Raw genomic sequence first — 15,752 nt, 5'->3', positions numbered from 1 at the left:
TATATATATATTTTAATTACAGAAAAGTTCCTCTCTGCTTAATTCACTGCTCCTTCATCTACTCCAGCCCTTTTCACAGAAGAAGCTTCTTGAAGAAGGAGCGATAACTTTCTCAGTCCCTGCCATTAATTTCTAAGAAGGAGCCATGAAATCTTCTACTTACCACATGCTGTACCCAGACACTGCCATGCAAGGTAGACAGAAAGACAGATAGGTACTTTCAGTATGTGTAATTTGTGTGAAATGAAAGTTTAACCAAATACTAGAAAGGCCTGGGCAATCTGCTCCCATAAAGATTACGGCCTAGAAAACCCTATGGGGCTGTTCTATTGTTATATGGGGTCACTCTGAGTCGAAAGTTGACCTGATGGCACCTAACAACAGGCATATATACGCAGGCCATGCCAATCTCCTATGAAGCAGAAGCTGCTCACATTCACACTGGAGCTTCACCGTCTAAAATCGCTTTTTTCTTACAATTCACCCTAAAGCTGTTTCTCAGGCTTTTTTTTTTTAATAAAGAATGTTGAAATACATTGCCAGTGAGTAGATTATCTACCAGTCATCAAGGGTATTAATTAGCATCCTTGGTGAACTTTTATAAATTATCCTGGCCTTTTCCAAATCTGACTGCCAAAGATTCTAAGTCAGTTGGCATGATGTAGGGTCCCGCTAACTGTTCTTATTTTTTAATCTTCTCAGGTAATTCATACATGCACCTTTCGCATGAAGACCACGAACCATCAAAAGGAGTTCTAGAAGTCCACAGGGACTATAGTATTTTCAGTAGTCCTATACAGGCCTATAAGGAGCCCTGATGGCACAGTTGTTAAAGCGCTCAGCTGCTAACAAAAAGGTTGCCCATTTGAACCCACCAGCCACTCCACAGCACAAAGATGTGATAGTCTGCTTCCATTAAGATTTATAGCCTTTGAAACCCTATATGGCAGTTACACTCTGTCCTGCAGGGTCACTATGAGTCAGGATGGACTCGACACCAGTGGGTCTGGGTTGGTATATGGTTTCTACAGAGCCCTGGTGGCGAAGTGGTTAAAGAGCGTGGCTACTAACCAAAAGGTTGCCAGTTCAATCTACCAGCCATTCCTTGGAAACCCCATGGGGGCAGTTCTGCTCTGTCCTATAGGGTCGCTATGAGTCGGCATCTATTTGACGGCAATGGGTTTGTTTTTTTAATATGGTTTTTAGAGTCTATAGCAAAGGTAGGCACACATTTTTGCATAGGGCCAAACAGTAAATATTTCAGGCTAAGTAGGCCACTACGTCTCTGGTCAACTCTTGTCACTGTGGTGCAAAATCAGCCGTAGATAGCAGGGAAGTGAATAGACACGGATGTGAATAGACGCAGCTGTGTGGCAATAAAATTTTATTTACAAAAGCAAGTGACGGAAGCCACAGTTTGTTGACCTCTGGTCTATAGTTTCTAAACATATGTACGTAGTCTCCATAGTCTATAATCTCAGGTATTCGCAAAGTCTCTCTAATAACTTTTCAACTTTGTCTTTTCATATTAATGACAATCTGAAAACACATTCAACTAATTTACCGTTTGTAACATGAGATACACATACTGCTTCTAACACTTATCTTACTATATGCCAGGCCCACTTCTAAGCGTTTTGCACGTATTACCGCATTTCATTCTTACACAGTTACCCTATGATGGGGTACATGAAGCACACAGACACAGAGAAAGGGTAATTCGCCCAACAGAACACATCCAACCAAGCAGTGGAGCCAGTATTCAAACGTGGGCAATCTAGCTATGGGGCCTGCATGCTTACCTAACTATAGCCAAGAGCAGCTTTGTAATTCCAGTATCTAGTTTGCATTTTTGTGTATGAATGATTTAGCATCAGGTAGGAGCCTTGGTGACACAATGGTTAAAGCACTCGGTCTGAACCCACCCGCTGATCTGCGGAGAAAGATGACCTGCTTCTGTAAAGACTACCCGTTGCCATCGAGTCAATTCCGGCTCACAGCGACCCTACAGCACAGAGGCGAAACTGCCTCGTAGGGCTTCCAAGGAGCTGCAGGTGGATTTGATCTGCCAACCTTTTGGTTAGCAGCCGAGCTCTTAGCCACTAGATCAGAAGCCCCGGAAACCCTATGGGACAATTCTTCTCTGTCCTATAGAGTCAAAGTGACCGGAGAACAATGGGTTTAGTACATTTTTAATTGTTGAGACAAACTGAACATTCGTCAGCATAAAGGCCAAATGAGTCACAGTTAACGTTTTACACTGTTTAAAACAGAAGGAAGGGTGGTATAGGCAGTGAGAGTGAGCTGGGTTCAAGGAACCGATGCCATAGTCACCAGTAAAATATACACTGTGAACAATTAAGTAACCTGACATTAACCTTGGTGAATGAGGGTTTGTATTTTCCAAGTATATCTCCTTTGGCATTTTGAATGTATACCTGAATTTCAGAAACACAGCAATTCAACTATGTATTTTAAAACAAACTCTGCAGGACCACTGAGATTTCTTTTTCTTTCTGTAGGGTTCCATATATTACTCAGGTTTGGGAACACTTTCCATTGCCTATATGCTAATAATTGCCTTTTTGTTTTCTTTTCGGTGAATGACTGTTACATTCTTCTTTAGTGCTATTTCATTGGAAGAAAAGTCTGAAATGTAAATTATCTATGAATATATTTCAACTTTAAAAAAATTCACTCGAAGCCAGCGTGTTACATGTACTAAATAAGGATCCTTTGTCTAAACGACTCAGACTTTGTACCACCTGCATCGGAAATAACTTCCTTTTTGAAGATACAGTATTCTTATCAGTGAGTGAATGACTCGTATAAATATTAACATGAAATTAACTTAATTCACGAATACAACCTCCAAGTAAAACTGCAAGTTTATTTAGGAAGTTACAGTTTGGTGCATTATTTCAGAAGAGAAAATCTGGTGGTCCTAACAATGAGGCAGTTCTACTCTGTCCTGTAGGGTCGCCATGAGTTGAAATTGACTCAATGGCAGCGGATTTTTTTTTAACACTAGAAAGGAAACCCTGGTGGCCTAGTGGTTAAGTGCCACAGCTGCTAACCAAGAGGTCGGCAGTTCAAATCCACCAGGCGCTCCTTGGAAACTCTACGGGGCCTATAGGGTTGCTATGAGTCGAAATCGACTCGGCGGCAGTGGGTTTGGTTTGGTTTGGTTTTTTAACACTAGAAAAAGGTTAGCATATCTCATTCAATCAATTAAAATATTCTACTCAAATCAGTTTTGTTTAAAAGATATTGCTGTTATGCATACAGTTTAACAAAATATAATCAATAAGGTTACAAATAGTGAATCAAAACTTCTTCAGAACCTCATTAAAGTATTGTCAGCTTTATTCAATTTAGATCCTATTTTTCTCAAGAGAAAATATTTTTAGAATATACTAACCAGAACTCAATTTATTCCATGATATCACTCAAAAATCAATTAACTTTTTAGTTAAAAAGTTTAGAAGCCCTCTAAATTCGAAGAGAAAATACATTATACTTAAGTGTTATACAGAGTTCAAGTCACTTTCCCTCCCTTCGTTTTCAACTAACTAAAGACCCTTCTGCAAGCTGATCAGGAGCAGCACCCTGGCTAACTAGTCAGTCGCATTAGTCGCATTACAATCCGTTAATGTCAAGCTGCTTTACTGACATCTCTCAGATAAAAATGGCATCAACTGTCCTCAAAGGAAAAAGTCACTGTAAGAGACCATCACATGACCAATAACTCATTAATTTTTGTTTGCCTTGACAGTTCAACTGAAGCATCAGCAGACGATCGCTGCACTGAGACATTTTATCGCAAAGGTATTTTCCTATTTCAGGCCATTCCCATTAGAGGGGACGCCTGGAAATACAAACTTCTCTACATAAATCTTCACTTAATGAGCGTCCTATTTTTTACTGTTTGAATTACAGTCAAATCTAGTGAATTACCATTTAGGTAATCTGAGATTTTTCATTCACCTTTATCATACAATTTCTGTTCATTACCAATTTGTCTGCAAATGAAATCTTTCACGAATAATCAGCACTGCGTATGTCCAAGATGAGAGTTTACTCACAGTTTTCCTAAGATACTCCAAATGAATAGAATCCCACAAAAGTACAGTGCCATTATCTACATAAATTTGACACTGTAAAAGAAATGATTTGAGTAGATAAGCACTTTGTTTTTTCCGGTAGTTATTAGATTATACTGAGCAATATAAGATGCATGGTCAATCCAAGAGTTGATGCCATTTTTTCTTAATTTATGTGGTTGCTTTACTTATTTTTCAAATTGCATTTGCAATGTTTTTGAGGTGAAATTCATACAACATATAATTAGCTATCTTAAAGTGAACGATTCAGCGGAATTTAGGATATCCACCCTTTGTGAATCACCTTGCTTATCGAGATCCAAAATATTTTATCACCCCGAAATAAAACTGGGATCCATTAAGCATTTACTCCACATCTCCTGTCCCTCCAACCCCTGGCAACCACCAATCTGCTTTCTGTTTCTACAGATTTACCTATTCTGGGTATTTTATAGAAATGGAATCATTGAATACATGACCTTCTGTGCCTAGTTTCTTTAGCTTAGCATAAGATTTTGGAGGTCTACCTACAGTTGTAAGTTGTAAGTTATATATAAAAACCCACTGCAGTCAAGTTGATTCCAACTCATAGCGACCCTATAGGACAGAGTAGAACTGCCCCATAGAGTTTCCAAGGAGAAATATATATACACACATATATACGTATGTACATCAGTACTTCATTCCTTTCTATGGCTAAATAATATTCCATTGTATGTACATATATATATATACCACAATGGTATGTCATTTTTAGGTAAAAATTTCTGGCCAAGGGTCAAGTTCGTTTGTCCTCCTCTAGGCAACACTAAGCATCCAGTAAAATACCAAATTGCTCTCCTTGGCTTCTTTAACACCAGGCTCTAATCATTTAGAAACACGTATGCTTCAGATTGATGATGATCAATTAGTATAAAACACGGCACTCGGTTGAGGATTTTCTTTCAAACATTTCTGCTTCAAGGAGAACGACTCAGGTAGCTGCCTTAGTCCTAACTTACTGCTCACATGTCCCCAAAGGACTGGCGGTTACTAACTAAACCAGCAGTCAGTAATACAGTGGTGGGCACAGCAGGAGGCAAGAAGGCCTAAAACAGATCCTCCCAGAACAGCTGCAGAGCCAGCTGCTCTGTCAACGACTATGACTTTATGAAATCTTTATTAGCAATAACTGCTGCTCCGAAGAATGACAGATACAACATGCACAGAAAAATTAAGGAATAACTTCCTTGCCTAGAATGCTGGTAAAAACAAATAAAAACAGAGGATATACATGTGCGTGAACTCAATAAACCCAACAAGTTCATTAAAAAACAAAAAACCTTCCAGATGTAACTGAAGGGTAACTGACTACACCCACTGCCATCGAGTTAATCCCGACTCCTAGTGACCCTACAGGACAGAGTAGAACCGCTCCACAGGGTTTCCAAAGCTGAAAAGCTCTGTGGAAGCAGGCTGCCACGTCTTTCTCCTGAGGAGCTGCTGGAGGGTTTAAACTGCCGACCTTTTCGTTTGCAGCCGAGTGCTTAACCACTGCGCCACCAGGGCTCCGTGAAACTGACTATACAGCTATCAAATATCTAGTAAAGGGAAAAAAAAAAATCAAAATACTGCTCATCACCCAAACTAAAAAACAAACCCACTGCCGTCGAGTCAATTCTGACTCACCACGACCTTATACATGGTCACGTCTCTGAAACAGATCATCTGTTCTACAAAGCTTAGTGATTTTAGCAGAGGAGCGCTAAAAGTCAATCACCTGTTGCTGTTCACCACTCTCTCCCCCAGCACTAATTTAGAATTATTTTAAATTCTCTTGTGTGCAAATTAACTCATATCCTTTTACTAAACACCCTGAAAGTCCCAGGTTTAGTGCCCATCTCCCCACTAAATTCTAAAACTCACAAGGCTGCAGATGATGTTTCCTTCATCAATTACTCTCCAGTGCCCAGGACACAGTGCACAGTCAAGAACCATGCTGATGAATGTATGCTATGACTACTCTTACCAGAAAAACCAAACCCGCTGCCACGAGTCAATGCCAACCATGGCAACCCTAGAGGACAGAGCAGTTCTACTCATAGGGTTCTATTCATAAACCTAAGAATAAAATAGTCTTGGAATTACATGCCTGGTTATTCATGTTAGCATTTATTTTAGACATTTATTAAGACATCTTAATATTATGTACACAAATACAAGAAATTAGGAAACCCTGGTGGTGTAGTGATTAAGTGCTATGGCTGCTAACCAAAAGGTCAGCAGTTCAAATCCACCAGGCACTCCCTGGAAACTCCACGGGGTAGCTCTACTCTGACCTACGGGGTAACTATGAGCCGGAACCAACTCAACGGCAACAGGTTATGAGAAAATCATCTTTCCCAGTCTGGAGTCACACAGCTCTCCACCGAACAGAAAACTCATTTCCTGTAACAGGAGCAAAAGCTTCACTGATCTGTACTCAATCGGAAGTTCTGGTGGCAGCTACTCTTTGTCACCTTTGCTACCACAGGAACACACAAGAAGGTTTTTCTTCTCAACGTGGTAACTTAAGGAAAAATATCTAATTCTACTTTCCAACAGGTGCCTTAATAAGGCAAGTGCATTTATTATTTAAATTTGAAGAACGTTCTTTTGGTGTTTTGCTACTTCACTTAATGACATCAACAGTCATTTAAAACTCCCTTTGGTTACACTCTAATCACTTTCAAAATGTACTGAAGAAAAAAAAAAAACTGCCTAAATGAAACGCAGTCAAAGTCTAAAATGCAGCAAAAAAATGAAGAACCTAAAAATAAACTAATCCAATTCTAGTTAACATGCATCCAGTCAAGTTTCTAGTAGGTGGGAAATGAGTCTTAATGGTTGCTTATACATGTCACTGCTCAAGAAATAGTTACCAAAAGTATAGATAGTTAAAATCCTGAATTCCTAGAATAGGAATGAGAGTGAAGACAAATATTAATTGCAAGTAACTAGCACACATAGTGACTGACACATAACAGATGTTAAAAAAATGTATACATCTGTTGGCTGAACAAACCAATGAACGGCTAAATGAATGAACAAATAACACAAGAAAAATATGACTTAAAGACTAAAATTTCTAGACAATCCAGGTTTCAAATTTTCTGTCACATTAACAAGCCCAGTACTCTAAATTTTTAGTTAAGCAAATGTAAAAGTTAAGGGAGAATTATCAAAGACTGTTTAAAGGTTTCCAGCTAGACATAAATAAATAATGATGCTATTTAAGAAGCTGTACAAAGATGAATGAGTAACTTGCCCCAGCTCATACCGGTCTTTGGTTTGAGTCCTAATCGTTGAAACAGAAACTTGACTCAAGCAATCCCAACAGTACAAAATTGAATGATGACAACAAAAAAAGCTACTTAAAAAAATGGATGTTTTTCAATTACCAGCCTTCCAGACCTAAAGAAAACTGAAATACCAAATAAGAATGAAACTGCAAAAACAGAGGTCCAGAGCAATGTGGTTTACTCTACTTTCAGCGGCTTTTTAAAAAAAAAAGCCACTTAAGAACGTTAAATACACAGAATACTACAATTCAATACGTCAATGTTTCAACATTTTCATAACCAAGGACTATTGTTTTTAATTTGTTTAGTTGAGACTTCAAAGTCAAAGAAATCAGAAACTGACTTGAAAAATAAACCCATAATAAAGTAAAAGGTAATAAGGAACCGAGTATCTAAATTCTAGATGTGATTTGTACATTAAATGCGCCAAATTTTAAAAGGCAGGTTAATGTCTGAAGTACCAAGACAGATACTTTCCGCACCCTGCCTTAAAACGCGTGTGAGTGAGAAAATAGGAAGGAGGTACAGACACTCTCCAAACCATAACATTTTCTTAATAAAAACATAATGTGAACCATATATAAGATTAACTTACACAGAAAATATATTGATTTCCTGACATACTATGAGATTTTTATAATTTAATTGCATAATATTTTTCTTTCTTAGATTCTTAACTATAAAATACCAGTTTTGATTTTTCAAATAAGAAATAAAATCATCTACATTTACTCATTTGGTGCCTAAAATGTGAAAACCTATCCTCCACGCTGGAGAAAAACTTGAAGAAGCCTAGATGGGGGTACTCCATGTCAGTTTACAAATTTGGACATTTGCTTTCTAGGGTGTTATTTCTTGATGGGTTGTACGTTACTCCGACACACAGTATACAACAGTGGTTAAGAATTTTTTGTAGGTATACCATACCGGAATCATACTGCAAATATGACACTTTTTTTGTGTTATTTAAACCATCCTTGGCTGGTTTCGCCATCTGTAAAATACAAATAATGATAGCACCTACCTCAAAAGATTTACATAATATAAGGATGTAAAACTTGGCACCAAGTACTAAGTAGTAACATCCCCATTGGTGCTGGGATTTTACCACTGGGAAGAAACGTACATGTATGGTATAGTAAATGCTCAATGAATGAAAAAGAATTTCATTAACAAATTTTGAATGAATGGACAGTTGTGCAAATAAACTAAAAAAATAAAGATTCCAGTAAACACATTCACTCTGCCAAAGTAGATATGATTTTAAGAGTTTCATTCGAAAACACTGATAAAGTACTAGGTACCATGTTACATTCTGGGGCCCCAATATGAGTTGTATGCTGAAAAAGAAAAGGGGACAGGCTTTTAAAAAGAGGACTGAAGAAGTGTTTCTCTACACTCTAAAAGAGGTATAGAGGGTAGCAGCTGAGGGAGGGAGAGGAAGCTGCGTCAAACCAAAACCACCACAGCAAGAGAAGACCCAGCTACAAAGCACATTTTGTCTCCTTCTCTTAACAAGATATTGAATGGTGAAACATCAAGAAAGGCGTCCTAAAGAGGGAAATCTCCTGGGTGATTATATCCTATATCTTGCTTTGTATGGTGATTTATACGCAAGTATATAGAACTGCCAAAACTAATCAAACTAAACACTTAAGAACTATGCATTGAAAAACTTTTTTTAAAGGAACATAACCAAATCCATACGCATCATAAAATAAATGCAGGATGATCTGATCCATTTCCAAATATTTGGGGCAAGAAATCCTTTTGACTTTTCAGTGATAGGTGAAGCAAAAGAAATTGAGGCTGCAGACTGCTAGAATTCTCCCCACCCTCTGTTTCTGTGGAGTCCAGGAGTGGATATGAACTTTTTAGCCACCTTTCAACTGCTAGTCAAAGCATTATGTCAGAGGATTGTCAGTGGGAAATCTGCTTGTGTTTCACTGTTTGTCTTGTGTACGCTTGGAGGAAAAGGGGGTGGAAAAAAATAAGACAGGCAACATCACAGTTTTCAACTAGAAATCCCCAAACCAGCTTCTAGCTCTAGGACAATAAAGTACACAGGGAAACTTTATGCCAATGACTGAAGTATTCTGCGCCTGTGACAACCTGCTATCTCAGGGTCGCTGTAAAGATAACGTGTATTAATTTGTGACAGCACTGTGGTAAGTCAAAGCAATGTATCATGTTGAAGCGGCACTGATGATGTGATATCATAGATGAAGTCAAACCCCAAACATAATTCTGATATTCGTGTGTTTTAAAGTTTCGGGAACACCCAGAGACATCACATGTGAACTGGAATGGTTGGTTTAAGGGGGTGGAAACAGGTAGATGACCCCTTTCCAAAACAAGGACATGAGAGGACGATGTCTCCCACTACTAAACGTCCAGAACTCTTCCAGACTTGATCGCCCAGGATACCGGGCACGACCTGGTCCGTGTTAAAGGGGGAGCGGGCGAACACGGCCAGCTCGAGGGGCTCACACTTCTCCTGCCCAGGTGCTGCACACCCCACGGGGAGAGGAACCTCGCCCCTAAGCAGCGCAGGGTGCTCATCGAGCAGGACAAGCATGGACCGCACTCCTTCGCCAGCCCGGAGCCCACACCTGGACGCCTGCCTCCAGCTGGGCGGGCGCGGGCGCGGGTGGGGACAGGCCCGCGACTCCAGGTCGCCCACGGCCACTCCCTCCCCGCCAGGCCGGGTCGGCGGCCTCCGGCCAGCGCGCCCGCTCCTCGCCCGCCCCGGGGCCGCCAGCCTCACCAGCTGTCCCCGGCGGGCGGAGCTCCGATCGGCTGGCGCCCGGCGGCCCCGAACATTAACGACACCCGGGGGCCCGGCCTGGAGGCTCAGGCCCGAGAGCAGGCTCCAACCGCCGCAGCGCCGGCGACTCGCGGGGGGCAGCGGCGCATTTTCGGAGCGGCTTCCGGAAGCGGCGGCAGCGGAAGCCGGATGCTCGGAGCAACCATTACTTCTCCTCCCCTCGGCTCCACCGCCCCGTGTTGCCCACAGAAGACACGCGAGCAGTTAAATTAAACCTTGTCCTTCACATAAAGCTATTAGTGATCTTTATAGTGTTTTTGAAGCCTAAAAAAAGTGAAAAAGCAGAGGCGTGAAAGAAAAGTTGAACCCCCGGGACTGGCCTAATGGTTTACCCCGTTGCCATAGAGACCGGTAGTAACACCAGGTATAAACCCGGAGCCAAGGCGCTATGGCCACGTTAGCTCGCCTGCAAGGACGGTCGGCGGTTATCGGAAACCAATACTACTTTTTGAACAGGTAGGTCGCAATTGAAGGATCGGACTGGACGAAGGGCTGGAGTGACCCTAGCCCATTGTCTCTCCGGAGGAGTTTCCTATTAACAAACTCCCTAATTCAGTACTTGTCATCCATTTCTCCCCTTAATTTGTCGCCTGTATGCATTTTTTTTTTTATGCATTACCAAGAGTTCAAAAGTAGTGTTGCCTTTCAGGCGGACTGCACCTAAAGAGGGGCCGTGAACATTTAAGTTGAGATGGTTTAAGTAAACTCCCAACATAGATAAAATTGTAAAGTGAAGTGTTTTGCTTTGACATTATCCCTCTCCGGTTTGATGAAACCGCCATCCCTCCTGCTGAAGATTTAATAGACTGACTGGGGTCATCCATGCACCCTAGCTTTGAGTTCCGTGTAGCCTCTATCTGCCTAGGGATTGGGACCGCCATTAGTTCACAAGCTTCTTTGAACTCAACTTTTCTACCACTCATTTGCTCAGAGCCAGCCCTCATTTATCTTCTTAAAGTTGAAGTATCTAAACCATTCTGATAAAATACTTAGTTCCAATGTATTAATTAATAGGAAAATCCTAAGGACAACACTAGCAGCCTTCTCCATCTCTCTACACCCAAACTTTTCACCCAGTTACAGGTTAATATTAATAAGGGTCTTTTGGAAGCAATGTCCCAGGAGTTTTGTCCAACTTACAAAGAAACATCAAAAAAATTAATTAGACAATTATAGAATATAATGACGTGGAAGACCATTGGAAAACATGTCAGTAAGAAAGGATTGACCTTTAAAATTCTAGTATTTATTCTTTTAGGCACCTTGTACCTCTGTTTTATACCATGTATCAGAATTCCATTTTACGTTCTATTGTGAGATCATTAGATTAATATCTATCTCCTCTCTTAAACTAGAAGTAGAAGCAATGTCTACTGTTTGCTCACCATTCTTTCAATCTCCAGTGTCTGTCACAGTTCCTAACACATAACAGTGCACAATAATTTGTGTTTAAGTGCTGTTCAGTCAGTACAGACTCGTAATAACCCTATGTACAACAGAACGAAACATCAGTCCTGCCCCATCCTCACAATCATTGCTATGCTGGAGACCATCATTGCAGCAACTGTGTCAATCCGTCTCTTTGAGGATATTCCTCTCTTTCACTGACCCTCTACCGAGCATGATGCCCTTCTCCAAGGACTGGTCCCTCCTAATAACATGTCCAACGTATGTGAGACAGAGTCTCACCAGCTTCGCTTCTAAGGAGCGTTCGGGCTGCACTTCTTCCAAGACAAACTTGGGGCACAATAACTCAGTCCATAGAAACCACATATAACTTTTTAAAGATATGTAAGCATAAATTAGTCTAGTGTATGCCAAATTCTTTTTTAATTGGCTCAGCTACAGAGGAAGGTGTATGTAGGAGAAAAATCAAGAAAGCAGTGGCTAAGGAAGAGAGCTAGAAGTTCTGCAGAGACATACTATAGGGACCAAGTATCCAAATCCCAAGCTCCCCGATCTCTCACCACCTGCTATGGGACATGTGGATGGCATGGGGATAGAGAGACGGGAGTAGAAAGAGAAATTTTATTGAATGCCTATTATGTGCTAGGCACTATTAAGTAATTTCACAAACATTGTTTTAACTGATATTCACATGAATCTTATGAGGTGATTTTTATTAGTCGTACCCTACAGCTGAGAAAAGCAAAATTTAGAAAATCTAAATTACTTGTCAAAGATTAAAAAACCAGTGACATTTGTCTATCTCGGGCCAAAGCTTATGCTTGGGGTAACAAACCCGTCGCCGTAGAGTGGACAGAGTAGAACTGTCCCATAGGGTTTCCAAGGACCACCTGGTGGATTCAAACTCTTTTGGTTAGTAGCTATAGCTCTTAACCACTACACCACGAGGGTTTCCATGCTTGGGGTAGTGGGACTTTAAATCATTAAGACTGCATGGAAGTAGGTGGATCATACACATAAGGTCCAACCTGCTCTTTCCCCACGTGTCTGACAGTTTGTCATACTATGGGGGCTTGCATGTTTCTGTGATGCTGAAAGCTATACCAACAGTATTCAGATACCAACAGGGTCACCCAGGGAGGACAGGTTTCAGCTGAGCTTCCAGACTAAGACAGACTAGGAAGAAGGACCCAGCACTCTACTTCTGCAAAGAATTAGCCAGTGAAAACCTTATGAATAATGGTGGAACACTGTCTGATATAGTGCTGGAAGATGAGCCCCTGAGGTTGGAAGGCACTCAAAAGACAACTGGGGAAGAGCTGCTTCCTCAAAGTAGAGTTGACCTTAATGATGTGGGTGGAGTAAAGCTTTCGGGACCTTCATTTGCTTATGTGGCATGACTCAAAATGAGAAGAAGCACCTGCAAACATCCATTAATATCTGGAACATGGAATGTACGAATTATGAATCTAGGAAAATTGGAAATCATCAAAAATGAAATGGAACACATAAACATCGATGTCCTAGGCATTAGTGAGCTGAAATGGACTGGTATTGGCCATTTCGAATCGGACAATCATATTATCTACTCTGCCAGAAATGACAACTTGAAGAGGAATGGTTTTGCATTCACTGTCAAAAAGAACATTTCAAGATCTATCCTGAAGTACAATGCTGTCAGTGACAGGATAATGCCCATATGCCTACAAGGAAGACCAGTTAATACAACTACTATTCAAATTTACGCACCAACCTAAGGCCAAAGATGAAGAAACTGAAGATTTTTACCAGCTTCTGCAGTCTGAAATTGATCAAACATGCAATCAGGATGCATGATAGTTACTGGTGACTGGAATATAAAAGTTGGAAACAAAGAAGGATCAGTAATTGGAAGATATGGCCTTGGTGATAGAAACAGTGCCGGTGATTGAATGATAGAATCTTGCAAGACCAACGACTTCTTCATTGCAAATACCTTTTTTCACAGACATAAACGGCAACTATACACATGGACCTCACCAGATGGAACACACAGGAATCAAATCGAGTACATCAGTGGAAAGAGAGGATGGAAAAGCTCAATATCATCAGTCAGAACAAGGCCAGGGGCCAACAATGGATGTGACCATGAATTGTTCAGGTTCAAGGTGAACCTGATGAAAATCAGAGGAAGTCCACAAGAGCCAAAATACGACCCTGGGTATTTCCCACCTGAATTTAGAGATCATCTCAAGAATAGATTTGATGCGTTGAACACTAACGACCGAAGACCAGATGAGTTGTGGATGATATCAAGTACATCAGACATGAAGAAAGCAAGAGGTCATTGAAAAGACAGGAAAGAAAGAAAAGACCAAGATGGATGTCAGAAGAGACTCTGAAACTTGCTCTCGAACATCGAGCAGGTAAAGGAAAAGAAAGAAATGATGAAGTAAAAGAACTAAATAGAAGATTTCGAAGGGCATCTCAAGACAAAGTAAAGAATTATAATGACATGTGCAAAGAGCTTGAGATAGAAAACCAAAAGGGAAGAACACGCTCAGTGTTTCTCAAGCTGAAAGAACTGAAGAAAAAAATTCAAACCTCGAGTTGAAATAGTGAAGGATTCTATGGGGAAAATACTAAATGATGCAGGAAGCGTCAAAAGAAGATAGAAGGAATACACAGAGTCATTATACCAAAAATAATTAGTCGACATTCAGCCATTTCAAGGGGTAGCATGTGATCAGGAACTGATGGTACTGAAGGAAGAAGTCCAAGCTGCATTGAAGGCATTGGTTAGCAGCCAAGCTCTTAACCACTGCGCCACCAGGGCTCCCCAGGAGACTCGTTGTTGTTAGGTGCTGTCTAGTTGGTTTCAACTTATAGTGACCCTATGTCTAACAGAAGAAAATACTTGGTATGTAAATAATTGTCACTACGGAAACTGGAGTTGAGGTGGGGAATTGATACATAAATAATAATTAAAGAAATACTAGAAGAAAACTTTCCTAAAGAAAGAATTGTGAATGTGACTGTAAAGGGCTCACTGTGTCCTAGGCAGTTTCTTGTTTGTACTTTAGATGAAGGTTTACAGAACAAACTAGCTTCTCATTAAACAGATAGTACTCATATTGTTTTTCTGACATTGGTTACTAATCCCACAACATGTCGACGCTCTCCCTTTTTGACCTTAGGTTCTCTGTTATCAGCTTTCCTGTCCCCTCCTGCCTTCTAGTCCTTGCCCCTGAGCTGGTGTGCCCTTTTAGTTGTTTTTTTCGAAAACACACTTCTTAGATATTATCGGTGAAAGTCCTGAATTTTAACGATATAGAAAGCAATCTTACAAACTTCTACTCTAGACAGAAAAGAAAAAAAAGTTATTTACCAAGGAAAAAACCCCCATTAGATGCCTCATCTACAGCGTAGGACTCTAGGAGAGGGAGGAACAAAAATTACTGATTAGTGAAGGCAAAAGTCCGCAACCAACTAAAATATAAGAATTCTAAACCCAGCAAAGATCTTATTCATTTTTGTCGGGGGAGGGGGTAAAAGAAAGACATTTACAGACATGTAAAGATTCTGAATTATGTCATCCATCTACCCTGGTGGTGTAGTGAGTGGTTAAGTGCTACGGCTGCTAACCAAAAAGTCAGCCGTTCGAATCCACCAGGTGCTCCTTGGAAACTCTATGGGGCAGTTCTACTCTGTCTTATAGGGTCACTATGAGTCGGAATCGACTCGATGGCAGTGGGTCTTTTCTACCCTATCTGAGGAAATTTACTCAAGAAAGTACTGTCTCTAAGCAAATGAAAATGAAATCAGAACTCTATAGGGAATGAAAAGGTAAATAATTAAAAGAGAGGTACAATGACGAACAATTATACTTGGGGTATTTATAGTTAAGTGTAGATGAAGATTTTGTTACTTACATTTATGGAATACCTTATCAGATGCAGTCAAAGAATACAACTGGCACTTCCAGACATTCTTTGTACACATCTCCTTGGCCAAGTTCATATGTTCATTAGTACATTTCCATCTTCCAAGTGATTACAGGCAACAGTCTTGTTGATTATTCCACTAATACATCATATACGTTCTTGTTTCTCCCAC

At 40.4% G+C, this 15,752-nt stretch overlaps 1 protein-coding gene across 8 annotated transcripts in view; it reads right to left on the bottom strand.

Moving 5' to 3' along the window:
• Positions 1 to 10,331, bottom strand: part of GPATCH2 (G-patch domain containing 2) — a 200,365-nt gene extending 190,034 nt beyond the window's left edge. For 4 of the 8 annotated variants that reach the window (XM_023538698.2, XM_064276904.1, XM_064276903.1 and 1 more), the window contains exon 1: positions 10,191 to 10,329. In XM_023538698.2, the coding sequence (XP_023394466.1) occupies positions 10,191 to 10,246 (56 nt within the window). In that variant the 5' untranslated portion in view covers positions 10,247 to 10,329. Of the gene's footprint in view, positions 1 to 10,190 lie in introns of all 8 variants that reach the window. The other 4 variants (XM_010599412.3, XM_023538697.2, XM_010599414.2 and 1 more) reach the window with 4 other exon arrangements.
• Between the last annotated feature and the right edge of the window lie 5,421 nt (positions 10,332 to 15,752).

The sequence above is a fragment of the Loxodonta africana genome, chromosome 25 (assembly GCF_030014295.1).
Source record: "Loxodonta africana isolate mLoxAfr1 chromosome 25, mLoxAfr1.hap2, whole genome shotgun sequence".
Classification (NCBI taxonomy): Eukaryota; Metazoa; Chordata; class Mammalia; order Proboscidea; family Elephantidae; genus Loxodonta; species Loxodonta africana.
The sequence above is the reverse complement of the archived record's forward strand: the minus strand, read 5'-3'. Positions and strand labels throughout refer to the sequence as shown.